Here is a 27,963-nt window from a genome sequence, read left to right as displayed (position 1 = left end):
TCCCCCCCCCCCCCATTTTATTTGATTTCCTTCCTCAAATTTGATAACTAAAAATACATCATTTTTTAATATTTAAATTGCAGTGCATAATAATCCCTAAAAGTATGTTACGCTTAAAATGGAGCCGCAGGCAATTTTTTTAAAAACTTTTGGTATGGTGTCAATGGCAAAAATAAGTCGGGATTGCTTCTTGTCAGTCCAGGATTATATTGTTTCTTGGAATTCATTATCCACAATTTTTCTTCGGGGTAGAATTTGTTAAATACTTTAGTATTTTGACTATTTGGAAAATTATTGAGTATTGAGTTTTCTATTCTTTTATCATTTTTGTTATGAAAAATTGTTAACGCTTTTTTTATGCTGCATTATAACCATTGGGAAAAATTATTCATGAAAAACTCTCTGATTTTCCATAAATTTATGTGGATATGTACAGGTCAGGAGCTCCATGCCCTTCCCTTCCCTTTATTCCCCTTTTCTTCACTTGTTTACTTGCCAACCTTCCATCAATCTCTACCTTCCCCTTTACTTCGTTTCCCTTCCCTAACTACCCTGCCTTCCCCTTCTACTTCCCTTCCATGTCCCTTCCGTAGTTCCCTATATTCCTCTGTCCCTCTCAATCTTCCTCTTTCCCTCTCAACCTTCCTCTTTCCATCTCAACCTTCCACTTTCCCTATCAACCTTCCTTCTTCCATCTCAACCTTCCCCTTTCCCTCCAAACCTTACCCTTCCCTGCTTTTCCTCTTCCCTACCTATATCTTTCCCTTCCTATCTCCTTCCCTACTTATCTCCTTCCCTACATATCTCCTTCCCTGAGGGGCGTATTCAGGAATTTTTCCAGGGGGGGCTTAAATTTTTTATCTTTCCAGGGGGGGGGGCTCAGCACCCGTTGGGGCCTGAAATCACTGGTCCAGGGGGGGGCTTAGCCCCCATAGCCTCCCCTGAATACGGTCCTGCCTTCCCTTTCTTCCCCCTCTACCCTACCTTTTCCCATTCCCCATCCTTCCCTTTCTTCCGGTGTTACCCTTTTCCTTTCATTTTCCCCCTCCCTTCACTCTCCCTTTTTACCCCCTTTATCTTTCCTCTTTTCCTTCACATTCCCTATTTTCCTTCACCTTCCCTATTTTCTTCCCTTCCCCTCCTCTGGGTCTTTTATACACCTCTGCAATTCATACATTTCTTCAACTGCGGCAATGCCCTTAAATTTGTGTAAATTTTTATTCATTACATATTAAACACGGTTCTAAATGGAGTTTATAAAGATACGGGTTATTGACCAACATTTTGTAACAAAAATGATTTGAATAATGAAAAGGGGAAGGTTAATGAAAGTTGTTGATCATCATGTTAGCATGTGTAATTGTTGACCAAGTGTAGTGGGAATAATTGTATTGGATGACAATTTTTTACTTGTTGACCAAATGTAGTGGGATTAAATGTATTGGTAGACATTCTTTCTTGTTTGATCAAATGGAGTGGGATTAAATGTATTGGTAGACATTTTTTACTTGTTGACCAAATGTAGTGGGATTAAATGTATTCGTAGACATTTTTTACTTGTTGACCAAATGTAGTTGAATGAAATACATTGGCAGACATTTTGTACTAGTTGATCAAATGTAAGGTTGATCAGATGAAAATTGGCTAATGGCAAATCAACATAATGGTTCCACTCTCATTAATCTTATCAATCCTAAAATATCTCGCATCGCAGTATTCATGCTTATTTAAATGTCGATGGACGAACATTCATCTCTTGAAATGTAAATAATTTACACTAGAAGAAGCTTTTAATGTTTAGGGCTCACCATTGGAGCTGTTTCTTCCCTTCTACTCTTTAAAAGGAAGATGTGGCCTATCACTTTTGGCATTGGTAAGTAACTAGACATAAAGCCAGGTTCATGTTTGTACGAATTTTGTATCAGTTTTGTGCATTAAAAAATGATCCTTATCCCAATTATGTCTGACAAAATATAGTTTTCTAACGTTTAATTAGTTTCTTTTCTTCTTTTCCCGTTTCTTTGTAGATTAAAAGTACAAATTGTATTCTTACCCTGTGATAAAAAATACTGCACCAACATTAAAAAATTTTAAATCTAGATATGATAATTACGTAAAAAATTCTAATCTGTTTTAGTTTTTGCTTAATGAAAGTGTATAATTCTTTTTTTCATCAAATAATACTGAGAAAAAAGAGCTTAAAAGATTATAAAAAAGAAAAGAAAGGCAATCAACCAAAAATTTCGAAAAAAATATATCCATGTTATTGTGACATATATATATATATATATGTGTGTGTATATATGTATCTCTATGAATATCGTGAGATTGATCAAAAATTCTCTTATATGCTCCAACGGGAGTCCTGAGAATTATCAGAACATAAAGTTATTAACATAATCAATTAATGTTTTCTAAAAATAATTTGTTAAATATATGAGGGGTAATGGATTCGGTAGATCCTTTGGACCAATTAAAATTTACTTACTATAGTTAAACATATGAGGGGTAATGGATTCGGTAGATTTACTTACTATGGTTAAAAATGTTGATAAAATTTAATTGACGAAATCTTATCAAAAAAAGATGATTTATTGAGCGTTCCATATAAGTGCACAGTCTTTTTTTTTCTCTCTTGTCAGAAACAGTCTCTTTTGATTATATCCTTGTTTATTATTCTAGGCTATCTTCGATTTTAACTTATAATAATTATTTTAACTGTGGCATCTTAAATTATCAAACAATGATTTTTTTCATGGATTAAAAACATTTTAAGGCAAATTTTTAAATCTGACTTTGCCATGGGGCTAAGTGAATTGACGCACAAAAATTGGGGCCAGATCGGTTGAGCCGTTTTGGATACAACCGTACTGACAAGCAAAGTATATATTATATATAGATAGAGTTCTTGGTCCTAAACAAAGCTCATGGGTTAAGGTTTTAACTCTAAAGACGTGGTTATTAGCAAAGAGTTATAATGTTAAGATAGCTATTTCAGAGGTGTACGCATTTGTAGTACTGCAGTGTACTGTCTCTGTGTTCTAAAGTAAACACAAGACGGCTGTCACAGCCTGACATGGGATCCATCTTTCACATAAAAAACCAATAAAATATTCTGGTTATCTAGGACTATCATGTGAATTATCAAAATTTTCAAAATTAGATGCTTTTATCCTCCTCGATTACAATAAGAACACTGATGCATATTTTCTTGTTTACAAACACCGCTCATATAGAACTGGTTTCAAAACATACGCAAGAGCTATTAACTTTCCTTGCCTCATTACCTTGGTTATGAGTAACCGCTGTATTCAGAAAAGCATAAAAACTATACAAATCAAGTAGTTACCTTTTTATCTTCTCGATTTATTAAAGTCGTCTACCGACTATCTATCTTATGCAAATTTTCACAAAATTAATTGTGTTTTTAAAATGACGAATTTCAAGTTCATCAGATTTTCTCCAGGTTTAGATTTAATGTGGGACAAAAGTTTTAAATTTTATCCTATCCCATCCCCCCGACCCCCCCCCCCGTTAAAATAGAAATACTGAATAGTTTTGCAAAATCAAGTATAACTTGTTACCGTGACTTAATACCTTTAGTCATTGAGACATTAAATCATTTCCAATATTTGTTTACTTAAAAATTTTACTGATAAATATTTATTGCATAGGTTTAATATTTACAGGGTGCAATAAATATATTTATACTAAAAATATTGCTGATTATTTTTGAAAAATATCTAGATTCTTATTTATATAAAATAATTTTTTTGGGACATTTATCTAGTTAACCTGATTTGTATAATGAGGTTAAGTGTGAACATAGAATGCATGGATATATCATAGTCAAGGTTTGATGTAATTTTATGGCTGGGGTGTCATTGAGTACGTTAGACATTGGACCCTGGACTTATAAATTTATCTTTGGTTTTCGTAAAGTTAATAGTTGTCAAAGTAGAATAGAAAAATATTGAAAGTCTTTAAAACATGGTAAAATTTAGCCTCCTTCTTTGTATCATAAAAGTTGTCGGAGATACTAAACCTTAGTTATATTTATATTTAATACTTAAAAAAATCTCAATATTTCAGTCAATTTTCAGTCAAATCTCAAAACATGACGCATAAGATGCTATCCAATTCTAAGGAGACAATATTATATTACAAAATTTTAGCTACGGTATATCAAATTCTGCATACTCCAGGGCCCACAATTTAAAAAATCTCTTCTCTGATTTGAACCCTGAACTTTACTTCAAACTTATTTAAAAGAACAAATTATTTTAATAGAAATAACGATAGCCAGAATAAAAATTAGTTAAGAGTCAAATGTTCACCCACAAAATTACATGTACCCTGGCCCATAAAAGTATAGACCGGTAGATAAAAGCATATCTGTAAGCGGGCCGTGATAGAAGATCCATACATTTTTTAAGTACCCTTACTTTTTTGCGTAACATTTTTTTCTTAAATATTTGCGTACCGATAAAAAACAACTATTTTTCACTCAGCGCTGAGGATCTGCAACGTTTGGCTTACTGGATCAGGAACCGACAAAAATATGCAGATCCAGGGGGCAAATCATCAACCAACTTATTTTTTAATGTTGCTTTCAAAACACAAGCCGACATTAACTAATGAAATATTAAAACTTCCTATCTCCCTGAATGGTTCATCATCTTTCACCCTAAAAATAAGCAAAACATGAAGAAACAAATGTTGAATATTTTTCATTGATTTAAAAAATCCGTAAATTCTAAATATTTATAACCTGACGGTCTGGGGATTCCATGTCGGGCTCCCATTCAGATCTATATTTTATTATCATTATTATAATTACAATAACAAAGATTGTTATTGCAAATATAATCATATTGTTTACTAACTCTTGATTAACCATTGATTTACACAGGGGTGTTTATCATCCTTTTTCTCTTTCCCTTCCCTTTCCCCTTCCCTTCCCCCTTTTTCCTTTTTTCTTCATTTTTTCCGCCGAACCCAATGTAAGATCATATTTTTGCCAGGGGACAGAAAAGTATACACCCCTGGATTTTCATTAAAAACAAAACAACTGGCCAATCCTGATTCAACACAGTAGTTAAATATTATCAACCCCTATCTCCCCAACCTTAGTTTTATACACTTAAACATATTTTATTTTTATTTTATTTACTTGGTGTTGAAGTTTTTAAAGATATACTGTTCAGGTTCTGGGTTCGGAATGAGCTACTCTGACTGTGAACATGAACTGAACAACTCCAACTATATTCACATCAGTAAACTCAAGAAAGCTGAATAGATAGATTCAACAATACTTTAGTCGTGTAGTTTTATTCATTATTCTATTTCAGGCAAAATGATTTTAACAACAAGGTTTCTGTCGGAACGCTTCAGGTATTTTTAGCTTTTTAAGAAAAAATATTTTTTTTTATAATTCAATAAACGGATTGTCCGATTTCATTCTGAAACGCTATTCCCATTTCAAAAAAGTTCTAAAAATGTATTTTCTGTAGTACACGATTAGCATCAAAGGATTCTATTTGTCCCTTTTGTATGACAGTATGAGGAGTTCAATCCCATTAATTTGGACAGGATACTAAAGTGAACCGTTTTATTTTATCACTTTAGATAATTTCAATTTGTAAATACTAAAAACTAATTTTTAAAATTAATATTTGTGATTCAGAAGAATGAGATGAATATGGACGAAAGAGAATTTTTTCTCTTAGGATTAGGCCTCCTTGGTCTACTGGGTGAGCATAATAAATCATTATTCATAATTTTTATTGAATAATTTTAATTTTTTTTTAAAAATCGAAATTGTTATTATCTAGCTTCGGTAGCAGCTGTTGTTATCGGAATATTCGGAGCCATCTTTATATCCTTGTCAGCATTTTTGGTTTATCAGGGTAGCAGCTATATTTCAAGGTAAATTGCCTTTATCTCTATGGGGGGGGGGCGGGGTAGTACTTTAAATAATAACCAAATTGTTTACCTGAATATAGATAGATAGTTTCATGAACATTTATTCTCCTCTCAAACGTTTTTTTTTATTTATATCGTGCAAACTTTAAAGTTTTCAAGTTTTCTCTGAAATGATTAAAAAAAAGTTAAGAGGACAGTAATTTTAATCATAAAAGCTTGATTTTTATTATTATTTTTTTTTCTGAAATTTTATATTACAGATCTCCGTTCCGCGTTAGTAATTTTCTGAAAAGCTATCGACCGCCACGGACAGTCTGGTGTTCAAAGGTAAGCATTAGTTTTGTCAACAGCTGGGAGCTATTGTGTTAATCTCGATATACGCTGCGGGAACTTTTAATGAAGTGATCCAGGGAACGATGTCCTTGTGGGATATCAAAAAAGATCAAATTTGTCGGCAAATTAACAAAATATCAAGCACAATCATATCGACAATACAAGAGCAGGGTTACTTATGGATATCGATTCAGGCCGCCCAATGGTGAAACCTCATCANCTAGCTCACCCGACGGCGGTCCGGGGTCTAAAGGGGGCTTTCACAATTCACATGTGTACTCCTTCTAAAACTTCTAAAATCTAAAATTTTTAATTAAAAAATCGTCTTTGCTGTTGAAATTAACGTTGTTGTATGGACTTCAGGCCGCCATCTGCACGATGTTGTATAGCGCCCTGGAGACAGTCTAGGGGTTCCACTTTGGGGTCCCTTTAAGATTTTCACTTGATTTTATCATCAAAATTAATATTCTAGGTTGAGTTTGGGGATATATGGATACCTCCTGATGTAGACGATGCACTAGAAAGGTAGAAAATTGTTAAACAATATTTGCAATAATTTATTTAAAATAAAGACACGAAATTTTGATGTCAACTTTAAGAATGAGAAAAAAACAATGATTTTAAAAATTCCGATTTTTTTTTATTTCTACATTTTGCACTATAATTAAACATGCTACACTGGTTTAGATTGTATGAGAGAATTGTGACTGAATTTATCGTTAGGAATGGTTCACAGAAAAATATTGACCAAGAAATAAAATAATCATTAACAATAAAATTAGACTTGTTTCTTAACCGTCCAGTGTTATTTGTTAAAATTAGAATTTTCATTAAAAATTCTCCATTTTTCAAATTATATTTGATTTGAATTTGACTGTGAACCTGTTGTTTATAGTTGGTATAAAGATATATCTCCAGATCTTGAGTTTATCCAGCAGATTAGAATTATAATTAGAAATATTACTGCAAACATTATCTTCAGACTTATGCGGGTAAGTTAGAACATAATTCCGGAGCTTAAATAATTCAGCATTTTAATATATAAACTTCATTCGATGGTTGATATTGTGCCTTTTGTAGGTTGATATGGTAGATATTTTTAGGTTGATATTGTACCTATTAGGTTGATAAAACTGACCTGTTAATGATTGATATTGTATGCTGATATAACTGAACTATTAATGGTTGATGTTTTACCTATTTTAGGTTGATATAACCGAACTATTAACGGTTGATAATGTACTTATTGTAGGTTGATATAGCTGAACTATTAATAGGGGATTTTGTACATATTGTAGGTTGATATAACCGAACTATTAAGGGTTGATATTGAACCTATTGTAGGTTGATAAAACCGAACTATTGATGGTTGATATTGTACATATTGTAGGTTGATATAACCGAACTATTAAGGGTTGAAATTGAACCTATTGTAAGTTGATAAAACCGAACTATTAATGGTTGATATTGTATATATTGTAGGTTGATATAACCGAACTATTAAAGGTTGATATTAAACCTATTGTAGGTTGATAAAACCGAACTATTAATGGTTGATAGTGTTCATATTGTAGGTTGATATTGAACCTATTGTAGGTTGTTAAAACCAAACGATTATTGGTTGATATTGTACACATTGTAGGTTGATATAACTGAACTGTTAAGGGTTGATATTGAACCTATTGTAGGTTGATAAAACCGAACTATTAAATGTTGATATTGTACCTATTGTAGGTTGATATTACTGAACTATAAATGGTTGATATCGTACCTGTTGTAGGTTGATATAACTGAACTATTAATGGTTGATATTGTACCTATTGTCGCACAACATCTAGACTCTGTTCTATGGACTCGTCAACACACCCAGGTATTACAGACAATCAAGACAATTATGAAAGTTATTCATCAAATTTGCAGACAGCCTCAGCTTTAAAGCGTCGCTACGGTTTGGGTTTGGGTTTTACCTCACCAACTCACTTATACTTTATAGTCTTATGCATATAGATTCTAAAACGGCAACGGTCTTGTTTCTAGTTTAAGTTTTAAAGGATTAATTGGCAAAATACTGCTTGATTTTTGCGTTCTCAGTGGGTAGAATATTACTTTTAATTTTACAATGATGGCCAGATTAGACCTGTTTCAGAACTTATACTCCGTAGTCAGTCTGGGTCACCGTAATGGGTGGACCTATGGACATATATGGTATATATCTTGCATGAACAATATATATTAACAGGAAAACCGGGGGGNGTATTTTTTTTTTCAAAGACCATGTTTCATTTTAACTTTGATCAAATTTCATAAAAAAAATCTAATCCTATCTGCTTCAGTAATTATTTATACAAGTGTATGTGTATTTTTGTTGAAAATTATGATTTTACTCTTCGAAAATATACAAGTTGATTTGGTTTGAAAAGGAAGGGAAAATGAAGGGAAAAAGTAAAAATGGGAAATTGGTTTAAACTTTAATTGATAAGTTGGAATGTAAGGATAATTAAGAAATCTCAAAGAACTCTGCTGAATTTTAGATAATTTTTAATACATAAAAAGTTACCCTTTACATCTCTATTTTACTCACTTATGTGTTAGTGGTATGGGGTTTTCCTCGTTTATAACTTCAAAAATGTATCATGTTGCACATTTTTTTCGTAATTTAAGAGTTGCAATAATTTCAACAAAAACCTGTTTTTGAAAATAGGATTTTTGCAGAAGTGTTCATTGTCTTATAAAAATTGTGTCTACATTTAACATATTCGTGAATAAAACTGATGTATTTTTACGTCTTTAGAAAATGAAGTATAGGCTTGAGAAGAATTCAGTATTAAAAAGCCAAGATTGAGTGGAATAAGATGGTTGCACACACAATATATTTACATTATTACGATACAAATGATTATTGTTGGACCAACTAAAGTTGATCTAAATATACACAACATTCGTTTGGGGCAAGTATATTTCCATTCGACTCTTCTGATCAGAGGCTTCGTCCTAACTAACTCCCCTTTGGAACTCTGGGGCTAGGATCGCCGACAATCTGCTTTCTCTGCCGGAAAGATAAATGCCGTTCGACTTGCTATCTAGATAAGAAAGCGGTTGCAATACCCTTGTCCCTCTACACTGTCGTTACTCCTTTCTCCAGCATCAATCCTTGCACCCCGCGGCCGGTGGGTGGTATCTCTAGATAAGAGAAGGGGTTCAATACCCTTGTCCCTCCGACACTGTTAGGTATTTAAGGCTGCAAACATACCCGAAGTTCAATACCCTTTTATTATTCGGCTTTATTCTGAGATTGCATTTGTTATGTGCATCATTTCTCCGACTGGGAGCAATGAAATTATATGAGAGTATGAACCCTTGGTTGGGTTTACATGAAGATTGATGGATCGTTTTAATAATATTTTTAATATAATTGTTTTTACTTTTACAGGGAGAGCAGGGAAAGAAGAACTTTAAATCAAATTATATCGCCCTTGTAGGCAAAGATGTAAGTTTTTTTTTAAATTTATTCATAACTGCTATTAATTAAGAATATTATTAAAGATGTTACTTTTCAAAGACATTTTCCCAAGCAGCAACTTCCAAAATGTGCAATTTCCCTAGCTGCAACTTCCCAAGTCTAACCTTTGGGAGGTTCTTGCTTGGGAAATCACACATTTGGATGCTGCCACTTGGAAAATTGTCACTTGGAAAGTCGCTTTTGGGGAAATACCGAATTAAAAGGGATAATATGGGCTCAAATCTTGTAAGAGATCTGTCAGACCCCAAAACTGGTAATTTTTGTTAGGTCAGAATCAAAAAATGTATTATTTGCTATAAAACAAGTAACTTGTTTTTTAAAAATGGGAGTTCAATGTTATGCTATGAGATAACGGATAAGTATTTGATGAAGCCCGAATTCAAAATCAATTTCCTGTTTTGTTTAAGGTTCATATAGCCTTGTCCTCTAGAGAGGCAGAAGTTGAATATTTAGAAGATTTATCAGCTAGAATTATTCCTCTTATTTACAAGGTAATCTAATTTTAGTCTTATTATACAAAGCTGCAATGAATCAATGAATGTTTCACTTTCGTTCGTGGTGCGTTCTCAATTTGTGTAATTTTTAAGTGCTTCCTTATTAATGCTTCATAATATAATTAGTGCGACCCAACTTGCGTTCTCAAAAGTGCGCATAAGAATGTTGAAAAAAAATTCCTGCTATTTCTTTTAGGTTCAAAGAAAGTTAAAACTATTTCGTTTTCTGATAGATCTTCGAGCTGTTCATTCACTTATTTTCATATTTACCTATTCTACTTAATATTTTCAGTTCAGAGCAGTTTAGTTTCTAGCTTTGCTCTGAGTTTTGTTAGCAGACCCATCCTACTAAATATTTTATAGGAGGGAGTTAAGAGCAGTTTGGTTTCTAGCTTTGCTCTGTGTTTAGTTAGCAGACCCATTCTACTTAATATTTTAAAGGAGGGAGTTCAGAGCAGTTTAGTTCCTAGCTTTGCTCTGGGTTTAGTAAGCAGACCCATTCTACTTAATATTTTAAAGGAAGGAGTTCAGAGCAGTTTAGTTTCTAGCTTTGCTCTGAGTTTAATTAGCAGTTTTATAGGAAGGAGTTCAGAGCAGTTTAGTTTCTAGCTATGCTCTGAGTTTAATTAGCAGACCCATTCTACTTAATATTTTATAGGAGGGAGTTCAGAGCAGTTTAGTTTCTAGCTTTGCTCTGAGTTTAGTTAGCAGACCCATTCTACTTAATATTTCATAGGAGGGAGTTAAGAGCAGATTAGTTTCTAGCTTTGCTCTGAGTTTAGTTAGCAGACCTATTCTACTAAACCTTCTAGACTCACTCTGTAATCCAAGGTAAAAATATCGACATGGAAACGTTGAAAATTATTTAAGATCATTGATAATTTGAATTTTAAATCTATTTNAGGGGGGGGAGCTAATGAAAGGTAATGGGTCACAATGATGAAGAAATTTTTAGAATTTTCTTTTTGTGAATCTTAAAAATGTGAAAAATATCCAATATTGACAGTCGGTTTCATCAGAATTCTTATCCTATAGGAATGTGAACAAACTTCTTTGTCTCTGGTTTCACCCAGATCCTGGGAAGGAGTTTTTATCCTCACCTGCACCTCCTGTCAAACTCCTATTTAGGTAATAATACAGGGTGTCAGTGTGTTCACTAGTTCAGTATAATTCCTGTTTTTCTAGTATTTTCCCTGTATTTCAAGTCTTTTTCCTGTATTTCTAATATTTTCCCTGTATTTTTAGTATTTTCCCAGTTTTTCTAGTATTTCCCTGTATTTCTAATATTTTCCCTGTATTTCAAGTCTTTTTCCTGTATTTCTAATATTTTCCCTGTATTTCAAATCTTTTTCCTGTTTTTCTAATATTTTCCCTGTATTTCTAGTATTTTCCCTGTATTTCTAATATTTTCCCAATATATCTAATTCTAGTATTGTCCCTGTATTTCTAATTTTTCCCTGCAATTTCTAGTATTTTCTCAGCTTTTCAAGTGTTTTTTCATATTTCTAACGTATTGTATTTCTAACATTTTGCCTGTATTTCTAGTAATTTCCCAGTATTTCTAATATTTTCCAAGTATTTTTAGTATTTTCCAATTATATCTAGTATATTTCCTGTATTGCTAATATTTCCCCGGTATTTCATGTATTTCTAGCATTTTCCCTGTATTGTTACTATTTTCCCATTATTTCTAACATTTCCTGTATTGCTAGTATTTCCCTGCATTTTTAGTATTTTCCATTGATTTTCTAAATTTATAACACCTCTTTTTTATTTTAATTATTTTTCCCATGTTCTATTTAGTTTCTTACTTTTTTAGATTTGTTCATTCTCATCATCATTCATCTCCATCATCCTTTCATGTGGATTTATCAGAGATTCTTAGTAACCAGGTAACAAACATAATTTTAGTATATATTAAATAAAATTAAAGATATTTGAATAAAAGGTTTTAAAGTTAGGGTTGTTTTAAAATAAAGTTCTGTTCGTTTAGTTTTTAGATCTTGCACCACCATGTAAAATTGTTAATATTTGTAGTTGCTGTTTGGCGCTTTGATATTTACTCTTTAACCATTGGCTCTAGTAGTGCATTGTGGATCCCATATATGTAATAGACCTTTAACATTGTGTCTGTTAGGAGCTGTTGTGTCAGTTTGTCCATTACTTAAAGGGATGTGGAGGTGTTAATCTACTTAACTTCTGCCTTGCTGTAGGTTAGCAAATATCTACAACTTTATCAGGGGTAGACAATAGACATGTTCATAAGTTAAAGCTTTATAGATTTATCCTTTTACTGATTTCACATCTATAATTCAAATTTTAATATTTGAGCACTAATTTGAATCTGACTAATATAGAGGTTTTTCCATCATTATTGAAATATTATATAAACATATTATGGTAAAAGATTCCACTCTTTACTCATTATTTTGATTATAGAGGATTTCAATAAGAAAATAATGAATGCCGGTCTCACCAAAACAGAGTTGGTCAACCTTCATGCGGAAGCCAAGTAAGATTTTTTTTAAATTGCTTCTTCTGACTTACCTGTTTTTTTTTGTATGTCTTTTTTAACTTAAATAATTAATTTTAATTAAGTTTTACAATATTTTCAAATATTTATATGATATCAGATGCAAATATTTAGAGATTTCTATATTTCTTTTTCTTCATTTTCTTATTGTTTGTACATCTTTCAATCATATTTCGGCTAATTTGAAAAAAAAGATTTTTTTTGGATGTCCTTGTAGTACACCACTCTACAAGAAAGAACTTTTCTTGCTTTATTTTCTGAACTCTGTATTGCATTGAACTAGCTGAGATGATCTTACTTTCTTTCTTCGGAAATCTGTATTAAATTGTTTACTCATGAGTTACATCTGACTAAGCAAAACACAAATTCCTGATATTTTCTTGGGGGCAGGGAGTGTGAGGAGATCAATCGTCTCCCCCCTCCTGGGTGGGCAGGGGGGGGGGGGAACGTCTACCAAGAGATTTCCCTTTCAATTTTTCCTGTTCAATTTTCTATTTTCTTCTTGCTTCTTGTTTCTTGTTTCTTGTTTCTACATTTTAAGGCCTCTCCAAATAGTTCTTTTGACATCGAGTTGTGGAGCAGGTAGGAGAGAGATAAGGGGGTTTGTAGGAGGAAGGGTATAAGGGATTTCTCCCTGTTTTCCTTCGTGTTATATAGTTTGAAGGAAACCCCATAGCTGCACCCCTTATGCAAAATGGGGAGTTGTATGCCTTAAAGCCCCCATTGAGAGAAATCTTCCACGGCAGTCGAGTCCTCACAGCTGGTCAAATAAAAAATCGGTATCGATGTGCATGACTTATATACCCATCAAGGGTTAAACTCCTTTTAGCTGCACCAGGCTGAGGATGAAGTCTTGTTTTATTCTATATACATTCGCAACTCCCCTGTTGGATATGACATGTGCAACTAAACGCAGCTCTCCCCCAAACTGTAAAGCCAGGACCGCTATAAGAGAGGTCCGTTCCTTCTGAGGACAGTAAGCAACTGTTTTGTATGCCTTGTAGGCTTTGAAAAAATCCTAAAACTATTTCTGAGAGGGGTTTGGGAGAGGGAACTCAATAATCATTATCCATGATTTCGTTAAAATCTCTTTTCTTTAGGTATCTATCTAACCTTTTTTATTTCCCAGTTTTTATGAAATCCTTGTTAAGGGTCTTGTTCAATACATACATGAATGTTGGTTCATCGCAGTTCATTTCCTTTACTTCCGAAATAGTCGAAGACATTAACAACATCCTTCTAGGGGAGTTCAAAGGTAAGTTTGGTTTTTTTTTTCTTTTCTCAACAATGCTAAAATATAAATAATGAAAAAATTATATTTTTAAAGATACTTTCTTAGTTTTATCTGTCTGTTTTTTAATTTTAGCTAAGACACCATATTCAACTAATTAAAATTTCAATTCTCGTCAATAGATGTAGAAAAGTTGAGAACCACTCCTCCACTCTTCCGTGCATATGAGCAGGCCTACAATAATCTGGAGGACAACTTCTGTCCAGACTTTCATCTTAGCTCACAGGTAATACATTAAATACATTAATATTACTGGCATTTTATCTTATTAGAGGTCGGAACTTTGGTGTTGAGTATTTTTTAATTTATACACTAGATCATGATATCCTATGTGGATACTTAAAGGGACAGACCGGCTATGTAAGGTAGTTGAACTGATTATGCAGTGTTGTGGAAACCCTTTTTCGGATTCATGCAAGACATACTAAACTTTTTAAAGATATTATATCCTGAGTTTGAGCGCAAATTCGACGTTCAAAACTCCTACTTTGGGAGTGAATACGTTTTCAGAATTAGTTTTTTTAAATTATTAAATAACGACGACATAAAATGTAAAAAACAGACGTCATGTATAGGAACATGTTGAGAAAATGAAAATTAATCTAATCATCGAAAATAAGTAATCTTGTTCAATTGTTAGTTACTATTTTCTCATTATTCTGGTTTTTCATTAGTCACAAAGATTTTCGCAGATTTTCTAGAATTATTATTGAAAAGACGACATTTGAAGAATTTGAAGAAATCTGAGAACAAATTCAAAGAAGATAAGAAGTTCAATATAATAATGAAAACGAAATAATCGATTTTAGCATTGATTTATAGACAAATTTCTTTTAAGAAATATGTTCCTAACCATTTAATTAGATTACTGTATAATGGTTACTTTATTTTTCGATGTCGTTATTTAATAATTTAAAAAAAACTAATTCTGAAAACGTATCCACCCCCAAAGTAAGAGTTTTGAACGTCGAATTTTCGCTAAAACTCGGGATCTTCAGATCTTTAAAACGTTTTATATGTCTCAAATGAATCCGAAAGAAGTTTTCCACAACACTGCTTACTCAGTTCAACTACTTTACATAGCCGGTCTGTCCCTTTAAAAAGATAAAAATTGTTGTTTGATCCGATCATTTTGATTATCACTGCGGGGTAGGATCGCTACGGGATATCAAAGATTAATCTGCATAAGATAGAGATCAATGCTTGATCCCGGGATTCACAATATAAGTTCCGACTGAGAAATAGTTTAAAATCTGTTTTCACCATGTAAAGCTGTTTTTGGGGGGATCAGCATTAGGGAGTAAGGAATAGACGGGAGATATAACTGACGCGGTTCGCCCTACCACATGATTATACAATACATGCTTTGCTGACGGGTACTCCATTTGAATAAGAAATATTTGTCTGATGTACAATTACCGCGTATACAATAACCTTTTCTGAATATTTCTTATACAAATGGAGTACCCGTATGCAAAGCATGTATAATCATATGGTAGGGCGAACCGCGTCAGTTATATCTCCCTTCTATTCCTTACTCCCTGATCAGCATTCAATCTGTTAATAAACTCAATTATACTTGGGTCGACTGATAAATTGACAATTTATTATAGGACTTATTTGCTTTTTCTTCGATTTTATTAATCTTTTAAATAGTTCCTTATTAACAACTACTCCTCAGTAGTCTCAGTTTAGACCATGTTATCAAAATAAGTATGTATTTAGTATTTAAACCTGAACTTTGGTTGTCGACTTGCTGAAGTCAAACCTAATTCAATAAACAAGTCCTCGAGTCAAGACAGGTCTGTTAATTTCCTTTCTTTTCTTGACAATTTACTTTCCTTCGGTTTGGGAAGACCAAAATTAGTCTTTCCACAAATAACAAAACATACTTATCTGATATGGTCTTCCCAAATATTGTTTTTATCTATTTATCAAATTACTGCATGCACTTTATTTGAATCTAGAAGTAAGAGAGGGGATTTCGAGTTTTTATTAAACATGTGAATATGTGAATATGTGAGATGAGATCTGAAAGAAGCCCCATCTTGGGCAACCCAGACCGCCTACTTTTTACTCGAGATTAAAGTTGAACAAAATAAATTACCAAGGATTAAATTTATGACAAATAACAATATTTGTTTGTCAATTTTTTAGCACACCGTAAATTACATTCTCTTATTAAAACTTTTGAAATAAGATTTTTATACATTAAAAGATATTTTGAAAGGTTTAGGAGCATTATAAGTTTGTTTTGAGTCGAAATCCACTTTTTAACACAAAAAAAGCTTAATTGGTACATTTGGCAATGGTGTTAGCTTGACTAAAACCAGTGTTGAAGGTTTTTTATTTCCCGAAATTGCCGAATTTACCAATTAGGTTTTAACCTTAGAAAGTTTTTAATATTTAATTTGAACCTTTTTCTTATTTTTATTTTTTATTTTTCTTCCATTTTGAATTTTTCCCATTTTAATAATTTCCTTCTATTCTCTAGTTCATATTTCTATTCAGGAATAAGAAGGGTTGGCTCGCGTCTATAAATCCTTTCAGCAAAAAATCTAAATGCACAACTTCCCAATCTATTTTTTATGATGGTTTATCACTGCATGATGATTGTCCTATTAGGCATGGAAGTTGAACAAATAAACAATCGTTTGTTTAACATCATCCTTTTCACAACCAAAGACTGTCAAAATGCAAATTCCTAAATAGGATTTTTTTGTCAAAAAAATGTATATTCCTGTTTGGTATTGGGTAATAGAGCTTACTCAGTAAACGAACAACATTTGTTTCACATGATTTGAAAAACTGACATTTTTGGCAAAAATATTTGTATTTTGTAGTGCACTAATTTAATTAATTAAAATAGTTCAAATTTAGATTAACAAAATATTCTTACAGCACCCTAGTACATGCTTTAAATCTTTTGCCGATGTTGATTTTTTCTTAATTCTCGGTTATAGCACAAATACCTAGCTAGAAAACTGATTTTTGCTAGAGAATTGTTTTCTTAATAGACTAGTTTTCGCTTAAACTGTATAAAATGAGACAAAAGACGTACAGAATGTACATTGAAAAATTTCCATGAGATCTAGTATGAGTGGGTTAAGACGAAGTGTATCAGAATCTGATATTTTGGAAGATAAATCAGAGGATAAAGATATTTCAAGGTTTTCAGGACAAAATATTTATAATTTAGATTCAAATCTTTGAAGTCATCAGACATGAAATAATGACGACATTGTTCTTTAATTTTGATACAATACAAGAAAATTATGAATTTTATTCTGGAGGTCTTGTGAAAATTTGTTAGAAGATGAACATTCAAATGATCTCTCTTTATATGACCTGTCACCTGCAACCAGAGCACAGGGATGTATAAACACGTCAAAGTTTAGCCCAAGGATAGTACTAATTCATACATGTCGACTGTCAACGTAATATTAAGAGATCCTCAATTTAAGAGTTACTTGTCTGATTCACATTGGTACTCTTTAAACCTTTATCACCGTCTTCCCACCTTGAAGATAAATTCTGTCAGTTTTCTCCTTTGTCTCTTTTGCAGTAATCCCCAAGTCACTATAGTGACATCTCCATAATTTTGCTGAGACATAGATTTTACGGATACTGTTGTGGAAAGGTATTCCAAGTCGGGTCTTTTTAGATTTTTTACATAATAATAATTAGAGTGTCACTTGAAATTACGTCGACAGTCCCTTTAATGCGTTGATTTCCATATTTTATTACATCGATTAGTCTTTGGATATGTTGGATGAGCCTAAGGACGTATTGTCAAGTCCCCGAAGTAGCACAATGCCTAAAGATTTAAAACCTCTTGAAAAGGCAAAATCTTCTCGTAAAGTCAAACCGAAAGCTTTGTTAAAAAGTATCTCCGTTGGAGTTGAACATAATGTTGCGTCGCCGCTGAGAAAGATGTCAGATGTTGGAAGAAAAATGGCGTCTGTTCTACCCTGGAGACGGGGTTCTATATCGTCTCAGACCTCAAACACGGATTCTATAATAGAGGAAACTAAATCTTGTCTGGACCCAGAGCAGGAGACTGATGCTGATAGGTAGATATCTGGGAATTCAATGTATTGTGTTCTAATGTGCATGGGTATTATTTTTGTTGAAATAAATAACCTTGCTGGGAGCTGTCTTTTCTTCGTCTGAAGTTCAGAATTTACTCCGCGGAATTAAAAACTTGTGCTGAGGTCGGAATTTATAAATAGCAACAAGTATTTGAACTAGGTATGGCTAGGTTAACTTCTTCTAAAGTGTACTCTTTGCCACACTGAATATTATTTCTTAGCTCAATTACTTCTCTCATTAATTATTATTTTCAATATTATTCACTAGCTACTCACTCGGTTTTATCTTTACTAGATTTTAAACATGAAATTAAAAAAAATATTTAAAACTTACTTTTTACCAACTTGAATATTTTAACTATTAGCTCTGATTTTATTAAACAAATATTGAACTATCCCCCAGTAATTCAACTGATAAGAATTTTAGTTTTGTACCTTTTAACCACTGTTAAAATTTACTTGGAACACTGGAAATGTATGTATGTCTTCTATGTATATATTTTAAGTTAATATTGCATATCATAAACTAGATATCCTTCATGTTCCATATTGCAAGGAGGGAATTTATGTAGTACTAAACTAACTAAACACTATCTCAGTGGTTTCCATGCTTTGTGTTGGGAACCCAGCCTTGCCTGAAATCTAAGTTTTCTTTATAAGAGTCAACCTTTAACTTAGACCTTTTAAACCAAGCTAAGATTATTTCCGTGGTTCTACTGAGTTCCTTAATCATCAGTTAGGGGGTTCCTGAGGCATTGTACATACAAACAAACAGACATAACTAGTTTATATATAATTTATTTAGTAGTAATCTCTATTTGATTGCTAGGATTCTGATCATAACTGATAAACCCCTGGTCCCATTTGCCTCCAATTATGATTGGGGAATTCAGTAGAACTCCATAAATGTTCTTAGATTTTTTTTATAGAGTGGTTATTTGTATAGTGAAAAAAATGTTTAAGCCAAAGCTGGGTTCCCAAGCTAGTTTAGAAAAAAATGACAACTAAAAGGTTTTGTAAACTGATGTTTTATTTTATTAATTGTTTTTGTTGTTCTAACATATTTCGGATAATTTGTACTGTTAAGTGGACTGGTTATTAATAATCATTTTTAAAAGTTAATTTCATGAAGGTTTAATCTAAATTTCAGTCGGCAATAAGGTTTCTTAATTTTTATCCATTTTTTACCATTTTGTTTACAACAAGGAAATAAGGGCACCTAGCCTGCAGATCATGAATGTTTTTAAATTAAATAATGAGTGTTTAAGTATTTTTATGTAAATATAAAGATTATATTTATCATAATAACATAAAGACACTATTTTATAATTAGTGCACCCCAGATATGAAGAAAAGGTAAGAATAGTAAGTGATATTGTATGCATGAAATAAATTAGTAGTTTATGCTTGGATATTAAATGTTGTAAAGTTTAAAGCCTGGGACAGGGTATCTCCCAGATTGATAACAGTCACAGATATGTTTAGATCTTGACGCTGTGATCTTATTTCTGTGGTGTTAGCCCCGATGGTCGTATGGAATCCCCAAGACGGGGGGGGGGGCAGATCATACCCTTTCTTATTTTATCTAGTCCTAAAACTTTATGACTTAAGTATTGATATTTATCTTCCAAAGTTTGCGTTTTTTTTCTTTATCAAACATGATCCCTGGGAGGAACTCTGACCTGGATAATATTTTGTCCTAATCCATGATGATTATTATGCAGGATTCCTGGAGGTAAGCTGAGCCGGTTAAAGCAGGGTGTGCTAGGAAACCCTGTTGAGGGCTGCCCGTGTCCAGATAGATTGACGGATTCAGCTTTCGATCTGGTCTCTAATATGAAGGTAGTAATGTTGTCACATGATCACATCCCTTTTTTGTATCAATTTATTTTACTAACTCGAGAATTAAATGTACATCAGAGCTCTGTGGCTTTGTGAGTTGCGTCACATATCTTGCTGCGCTCCCAGCAACCGTCGTGATCGGTAACAAAATACACGTTGTTAGAAGGCATAACATACAAACCTGTCAATGCTCAAAAAGGCCGGGGTGGTGTAATAATTAAGGTTTTACGAGAACATTTTAATAAACTTCTCTGGTTCGCAAACCTTACCCGATTCAGTTGATGACCAAAGAATTTCACAGCCAATTTCCATCTCCATTTACGCTACATGGATCAATTGCTTTGCTACAACAACAACAGAACACACTTTTTATCCAAAATATCTTATTTGATGCGATTTTTTCTGAATTCATGTCAAACACTTCTTTTATTTTAGAATGATTCCAGTAATATCAACCAAGATCTGGAGATTAGAGACTTGAGCGCCTGGAGAGTTGAGATACGGAACCTGGAAACAAGAAGTTTTGGCGGGAAATCTTGCTTTGTTTTTATTCTCCAGGTTTGTTTTTAATTTGCGAGTTTTTAAAAATTGAATATCTAGTTATCCAACGCTCAGAATTCCTCTTTCTGTAATAATCACCAGAGATTTAAGATAATTGATTTAAAAAGTCAACTGGATTTAAATCTTTGAAACCTTATGTTAAAAGCAGAACCAAAAAGGCACATTTAAGTCTGTTTTTTAATAGTTGTTCTTAAATAGCAAATTTGCAAATAACAATTTTAAGCATTTTTATAAATATAATAATTCAAGCTGCTATATCAAATTCTTGATTTGATTTGAGCCTGCTAGGCTGGGTAAATAAACTTTAAATCAACCAAACATTTTGGGATACACAAATAGAATCCGCGAAGTCTGATCCTAGGAATCCTATTGTTAAAATATCAACCGAAAAACCTTAGGTTTCTGACTAGTCAATGCTAGCAAGTTGTAACATTATGTTTAAGTTTACGATATTTTTTTGGATGTGGAAATAGAATTAAGGCACTTTAATTTAAATACTTTTTTATTCTAGGTTCAAAGAATTGATGTAGCGTCAGCTAGTGATGGACAGGATTTAGAGTGGACTGTTGCAAGGTAGGGAGCAATGTATCCAATGTTGTCATTTTATCACGTTTTTATCAATGACAAATATGCCTCTTTATTATTAACTAAATTGGCCCTATCATACTATTAATTTCTTTCCAATTTACCAATTTACCTGAAAAACATCTGATAAGACCCTCCCTACGCCGGCGGCCCAATTTTTGAATACCTTTTTAAATGGGGAAACATTTTTCAAGATTTTTCTACGTTCAAAATTCCAGGGATACGAGAAAAGTTTTCTTTTCTATTCCTGTAAATAATATTTGACTAAATAATTGTCTATGTTATCAGGCAGTATCATGAGTTCTATACTTTGCAATCTGCTCTCACACAATTCCATGGAGTATTAGATGATATAAAGGTTAACACAAGACATATAAACTAAAACTATAAAAATAATATCTTATAAAAGAGATGTAGTCGTAATTTCGAGTAACTCTCTCTCAATAGAGTGACATGTCCGATCCACAACCATGAAAGCTCTTTGCCTGATCAAGGATCAGTAAAATATCCATGTTTATCTCTTTAAAAAATTCATATTTTTCCAGTGTGGTTTCTTTCCTACAAAAGTGTCTTGAAGAAACAATGGGAGAAAATTATCAGGATGAAACACATTTCAAGCTAGAAAAAAACGACGATATCTTCCACATTATTGATCAAATAAAGTTTTTAATGGTATCGTATTGAATCGGACATCCCCGGCCCTTATTATTAAATTGAGGGTCCCATGATATCATTACTACAGCCTCTTTATATTTCAGTTACCAGCCCGCAGTAAACTCTTCCGAGGACGGGGTCTAGATGTACTTCAGTCAAAAATTGAACCATTTCAGGTTTTAATTTGTTTATAATAATGAGGATATTCTTAATTTAGATTTGTTTACAATTTATTTCTCTTTAAAATAATTTTGGATCTTATGGGGAAACGATAGATGTATTGCAAATCATAATTAAGCATAAAATATTAAGATTAAATTTTAAATCCGGAGTCGCGTTAGTTTTGGAACTCTATTTCAACATTCATTCTTTCTGTCTAACCTGGTCTTTTTATGTCTTTTCGGGGGTTTGTAAATTTGTGGAGTTCTTTAATATTTATTTAATTTGTGCTTACTGATTCTACTGTTCAGGATTATCTGGTGAAACTGCTGCAGCAACCAAGCCTGAAAAAGTCAGATCTTCTTTTCACATTTCTTACTTCGCAAGAAGGGAATTTACTCTTATAAAAAAAAACATTTTTTGTAATATTCTCTTTTTTTAATATTAATTGTATAATTTTTCCCTTCAACGATCGATTGCAACGAATTATTCCTTCTATTTTTTAAAAGAAGTAAACTTGATTAGAGTTTACTGAAGCCGCGTCCCAGCTTGGTTTAACCAGAATGATTAAAAATGTTCCCAAAAAACTAACCAAGGAGAAAGGACAGTCCTTACATGAATTCATCAATTCATTCATTAATTCAACAATTCCTTCAAAAGACAGGTAATATTATAAAATGTACACATCGTTATTTAAATGATCTGTAATCGTTACTGTATTAAACGTGAAGTATGACGCTTTTAACACAGTTTTCAAACTCAATAACATTTTTTTAACAGAATAAGGTGTGCTATGGTTTTATTTGACGCTAATTTTGCAATTTGCTTGTACACTGATTTAATGACCTAATAGAAGAATATGATGTTGTCAATATCTCTGTTCGTAGACTGGAAATATAGGATCTTGCACTTAGACGGCTCCAATTTTTAACTCGGGGCCCTAGTGAATCAAATTCTAGTATTACAAACTTTCTGTACTAGAGTCATGTGTTTTTCTTTTTTAGTGAGTTCAGTTTGTCAGTGGATGACAGTATTTCCGACAATCTGGATAATAAATCCATTTATGCAGGAATATTTAGATAGAATTTTTAAATATCTTCAGATTTTTTTACTCAGTTTTTATTATCTCAACTATTCAAAATAAATAGATTATTTATGTGGTTCACGATATGAAAAAAAAATATTTTAAATAAACCATAACAGAAGGTTTTGCTTCATCGTGGTAGTTATTGAGACAACATTTTGATTTGTTCTTATTTTTGGTGAATAACTATCATCGAACTATGTTCTTTATTAGTTGTCCATTTTAAAGACATGAATATACCGTGAAAGTTCTATATTTTGAATTGTATGTTCTAGCCTAAATATTGGACAGATAATTTTTCCGAGCATTTTCCTTTTAGTGGAACAACCCTGGGACCCAGCCAAACCTTCAAACCAGGTAACTGAGTTTAGTAAACTTGAGAAGATAGTTTAGTGGAACAACCCTGGGACCCAGCCAGACCTTCAAACCAGGTAACTGAGTTTAGTAAACTTGAGAAGATAGTTTAGTTTACTTGGTTAAAAACTACATGTTTGTGAGAAAAGGGAGCTTTAATAGAGATACGAGGGAAATGAGGAAGTAAATTTATCAAAGTTAACTCACCTACAAAGTTTAATGAACTTAGTAAGAGAAATAAGGTAGAGGGTTAATTTAGTTAACTTATGTAGAGAGTTAATTTAGTTAGCAATTAGGTAGAGAATTATATTAGTTAGCTTAGGCAGAGAGTTAATTTAGTTAACTTAGGTAGAAAGTTAATTAGTTGACTTAGGTAGAGATTTAGTTAGTTAACTTAGGTAGAGAGTAAATATAGTTAATTTAGTAAAGGAGTTTATTGTTAATTTAGGTAGAGAATTAATTTAGTTACTTAGTAAGAGAGTTTATTGTTAGCTTTGGTAAAGAGTAAATTTAGTTAACTTAGTAAGGGAGTTTATTGTTGACTTAAGTAGAGATTTAATTTAGTTAATTTAGGCAGAAAATTTGTAGTTGAGGAGACTTTTTGTTGAGATACAATTTTAACACTATTCAACTTGATTAGATGGGCTTTACGAGATTATACTGTACTTGTGCTTCCGTGTGTTCAAAGTTGGTAATACAGTCATCAGGTAATACTTTATTTAGGAGCCTCAAGTAGATTTGATTTTATATACTTCATTTTATTCATTATTTATTGGGTTTATTCAAATTTTTATATCCAGAAACCAAATTTAATGAATACCGAGAAGCAGTTGAACCGTGTAAACATTGTTGAACCACTTCTCTCGTGCACCACCAGGGTTAAGATAAATGGTTCAACTACGTCTACGCAATTCAAATATTTTACGCTATTATTGATTCTGGTTCAAGTTTCAGCAAAGATAAACCGAATACTTTTTCTGAACTTATCAAAACTTAGTTCTCATTGAATGAGATATTCAAAGAAAAGGGGGAAAATATTAAAACTGCATAAACATCTTAACAATTTCATTGACAGTTCTTTTTTCACTGTTCTTCATCTATTTATTGGTTTATTTTCATTAATTGTATTCTCACTTTATTATTGCTAAAAGTTGTTTTACTCCTATTTGATATCTAGGTTATTATACAGCGTGAAATGGATTCTAGAGACCTCTGTGAATCATATTGTTAACTACCTTCTAGCATCTAAACTTAACACTCTGCTAATTCATAGCAGAGTGTCATATATCATTGATGTAATACAAGGTAGAATTATAAATAACTTATCAAAATGTATAACTCATTTTTATGAAACAAGAGCGGTCATCAGATTTGGGTTAAACATTGTTAAGCGAGAGACTGTGACTTTGAAGATTGCAATTAAAGAGTGCCAAGAGCAATTTTTAAAGCTACAGACGAGTTTACTGTATCCTTTATATCTACTGTCACGACAATAGTATTCCTTTATATCATCAATGATGTCGTAGGCCTGTTATTTGTTTTGAAATAAAACAATGTTGACCATTTTCTTCGGAGCTTTTTCAGCAAATCCAGGATTCCATAGTTTTGGAAATTTTATTTTATTAACGGTTTTATGAATTAATATTTTATTTAGAGAGTATATTTTGTCCTGAGGAGAATATACCTGATGAAGAACATAATTTTATAGCAGACAAAACACTTAAATACTTCAGGTCATTTCATATTAATCTCACCAAGGGTGTATATATATATATATGTACGTGAGGGGTTTTTAGGGGTTTCCTTGCTGAATCCAGCAAAAATGCCTTTTGATGTCAGATTATTCCTTTTTTTCTTCCAAAACCATCAACAATCGGGGGGAGGGGGTAATTCTAAAAAATGTACACCCCTGAATCTCACAAGAAGAGGATGTTCTATTTGGTGTACTGTTCGTTTAGCCGCATATAGTTTGCATACTTTGCCGGCCTTTAGTAAACATATCATTGATTGATTAATTTATGTACAACATTCTCTATCTGCCTGGATGTCGGTCTGGTACTTTAAATAAAGTTTACAGAGATTTTTGATTTTTTTTTTTTGAGCAATTGACATTCCTCTTATCTTGGAATTGCGAGTGCTTAGTATCCTAATCTTGTAGGAAATATCAAGCAAAATATACCAAAATAAAGTTAACCATTCACATCATTTTTCGTTTAATGCTTAATGTGTTTTTTTTCAGGAAGTATATTCCCAGCATTTTAGAAACCATTTCCCCTGCTGGGTTTGAGTCAGGAACTAAAGATTTGTTTCAAACATTCCAGGTGAAATATTCATAACTTTATTTGGTTCTTTGATGTTTACCCGTTTTTCAATCCTACTCATTTCATTTCAAACTTTGGTTCTTTGATGTTTACCTGTTTTTCAATCCTACTCATTTCATTTCAAACTTTGGTTCTTTGATGTTTACCTGTTTTTCAATTCTACTCATTTCATTTCAAACTTTGGTTCTTTGATGTTTACCTGTTTTTCAATTCTACTCATTTCATTTCAAACTTTGGTTCTTTGATGTTTACCTGTTTTTCAATCCTACTCATTTCATTTCAAACTTTGGTTCTTTGAAGTTTACCTGTTTTTCAATTCTACTCATTTCATTTCAAACTTTGGTTCTTTGAAGTTTACCTGTTTTTCAATTCTACTGATTTCATTTCAAACTTTGGTTCTTTGATGTTTACCTGTTTTTCAATCCTACGCATTTCATTTCAAACTTTGGTTCTTTGATGTTTACCTGTTTTTCAATCCTACTCATTTCATTTCAAACTTTGGTTCTTTGATGTTTACCTGTTTTTCAATCCTACTCATTTCATTTCAAACTTTGGTTCTTTGATGTTTACCTGTTTTTCAATCCTACTCATTTCATTTCAAACTTTGCCAAACCATTAACAACAAAATTTCTGTGTTAACAATAATTACTCAGCATTAAATTCGAAACTTATTAACTTATTATTACTTATTTTTGACGCCAGATATTTTTAAAGGGTCTATTTTTTTAATCCTGACCGGTCATAAGTCCACCAATTGGTACATCTCAGGTCTTTCAAATGATGTTAGGCCTATAGACACAGCTGTGTTTTTGGGAATAGATATAAAATATTCATATTTAAATTGTATTTTATTATCTAGGATCCGTGGTTGAACAAGCAACTGATATATACACTCCTAGAAAATATTCATATTTAAATTGTATTTTATTATCTAGGATCCGTGGTTGAACAAGCAACTGATATATACACTCCTAGAAAATATTCTTCCCAAACTTTTCCCAGAACTAAGAAACTGAGCAAGCAAGCTAGACTTAAAAGTTAAAATATCAATTTATCTTTAAATTTTACCATTCGATCGTGCCAGTCATCAGTTATTCAGTCATCATACATGTTTTGGTCTTCTTAGAAAAAATTAATTTTACATAAAAAAAATCTTATATCTTGCATTTAAAAAAAACCTCCATGTTTTTTAGCGATTCTCACAGAAAGTTATTTTCTAAAGATGCTGTAAGCTAATTTATTCAATTCATAATTAGGGACCGAATTCAATGAAACTGAGTTAGGTAGCTGAATTACTACCTACTGTCGATTCAAATATTTCTTGTTAGTTTTGCTGTGTAGGTATCATCGGGGACAAATTCTGAATCACCGATCCCATGTCTTAATTATGTAAACAGCTAAACTGCACAACTACAGACAAGTATTTGAATCCACTGTAGGTAGGTCATCAACCTAGCCCAAACTCATTAAATTTGGTTATGAGGGTAGAATTGGAAATTGCTTCATAGCAAGCGCTACCTCCATAAAAAGTTTGTTGTAAAGCTTTCTGTAATCTTCATGCCGCTATATCGTAACAATGATAATGAAGTTGGGATTTAATTTGATGGTTTAATTATTGAAATATTTGAGTCTAATTGAAGAAAATATTAATGCTCTGATTATTATTCGGAAACTTTTTACCTAAAACTTTTTCTTCATTCTGGAACCTCGTTTTTAAAATAACAGACCATTCCTTTCAATTTTGTTTTCAAGATTGTTTTACGCAGTAACAAAATCTGTAAAGTCTTGGCTTACAAAACGGCATTATTAGAAACTTATAAAGTTTTGGTTGTTAAACTTCTTGTTCAAGCGAAATGGCTAGATTATGGTGAATTTTTATTATATTTTTATGAATATTTAGAACATATCTGTTTAGTAATCTAACTTTTGTTAAAAATGTGTTAATATTTGTGAACAAGCTGAATCAAAATCTATGAAATTAGTCCAGGGCCAAGACAGCTTGCATTCTTCTTGCATTTAGTATCTTATCCTGTGATAACGAAACAACCAATAGTCAGAGTAACTATCAATCATATTCATGTTTAAATGTTTATTATGTGTGTACTGTGTAGCGTATAGGAATAAATTTTTAAGATATCGTTGTTTTACACTCGTCTGACAACAACACACTAAAATGTATGTATTTAATGTTAGGACAAATAAACTATGAATTAATA

General features: G+C 32.3%; 2 protein-coding genes across 6 annotated transcripts in view; both read left to right on the top strand.

Annotated features, from left to right (window-relative positions):
* Positions 1–5,350, top strand: part of LOC111700747 (MICOS complex subunit MIC10) — a 6,348-nt gene extending 998 nt beyond the window's left edge. Inside the window, exons 2-3 of the mRNA XM_023471784.1 lie at positions 1,802–1,873; positions 5,208–5,350. Of these exons, the coding sequence (XP_023327552.1) occupies positions 1,802–1,873; positions 5,208–5,299 (164 nt within the window). The 3' untranslated portion in view covers positions 5,300–5,350. The remainder of the gene's footprint in view (positions 1–1,801; positions 1,874–5,207) is intronic.
* LOC111700708 (sorting nexin-14) lies at positions 5,303–27,963 on the top strand. 5 transcript variants are annotated; one of them, XR_002765037.1, is made up of 37 exons: positions 5,375–5,394; positions 5,687–5,753; positions 5,835–5,928; positions 6,186–6,252; positions 6,731–6,783; positions 6,946–6,981; positions 7,154–7,250; positions 8,039–8,128; positions 9,689–9,745; positions 10,186–10,269; positions 11,009–11,103; positions 11,308–11,400; positions 12,092–12,164; positions 12,410–12,485; positions 12,712–12,784; positions 13,957–14,060; positions 14,219–14,322; positions 15,822–15,898; positions 16,608–16,721; positions 17,192–17,266; positions 17,390–17,468; positions 17,853–18,169; positions 19,912–20,029; positions 20,465–20,587; positions 21,102–21,163; positions 21,464–21,533; positions 21,934–22,005; positions 22,300–22,378; positions 22,514–22,652; positions 22,993–23,057; positions 23,364–23,429; positions 24,067–24,133; positions 24,604–24,731; positions 25,081–25,159; positions 25,666–25,747; positions 26,683–27,317; positions 27,609–27,963. XR_002765037.1 is itself a non-coding variant. In XM_023471722.1 (36 exons), the coding sequence occupies exons 2-36, from the start codon at positions 5,696–5,698 to the stop codon at positions 26,761–26,763; spliced, it is 3,147 nt and encodes a 1,048-aa protein (XP_023327490.1). In that variant the 5' UTR covers positions 5,375–5,394; positions 5,687–5,695; the 3' UTR covers positions 26,764–27,963. The 5 variants fall into 5 exon arrangements, 3 of the variants coding, with proteins under 3 accessions (XP_023327510.1, XP_023327490.1, XP_023327502.1); XR_002765036.1 differs by having other exon boundaries at positions 27,597–27,963; XM_023471722.1 differs by having other exon boundaries at positions 26,683–27,963.

Source organism: Eurytemora carolleeae, unplaced genomic scaffold (genome assembly GCF_000591075.1).
Source record: "Eurytemora carolleeae unplaced genomic scaffold, Eaff_2.0 scaffold81, whole genome shotgun sequence".
Classification (NCBI taxonomy): domain Eukaryota; kingdom Metazoa; phylum Arthropoda; class Copepoda; order Calanoida; family Temoridae; genus Eurytemora; species Eurytemora carolleeae.
The sequence above is the reverse complement of the archived record's forward strand: the minus strand, read 5'-3'. Positions and strand labels throughout refer to the sequence as shown.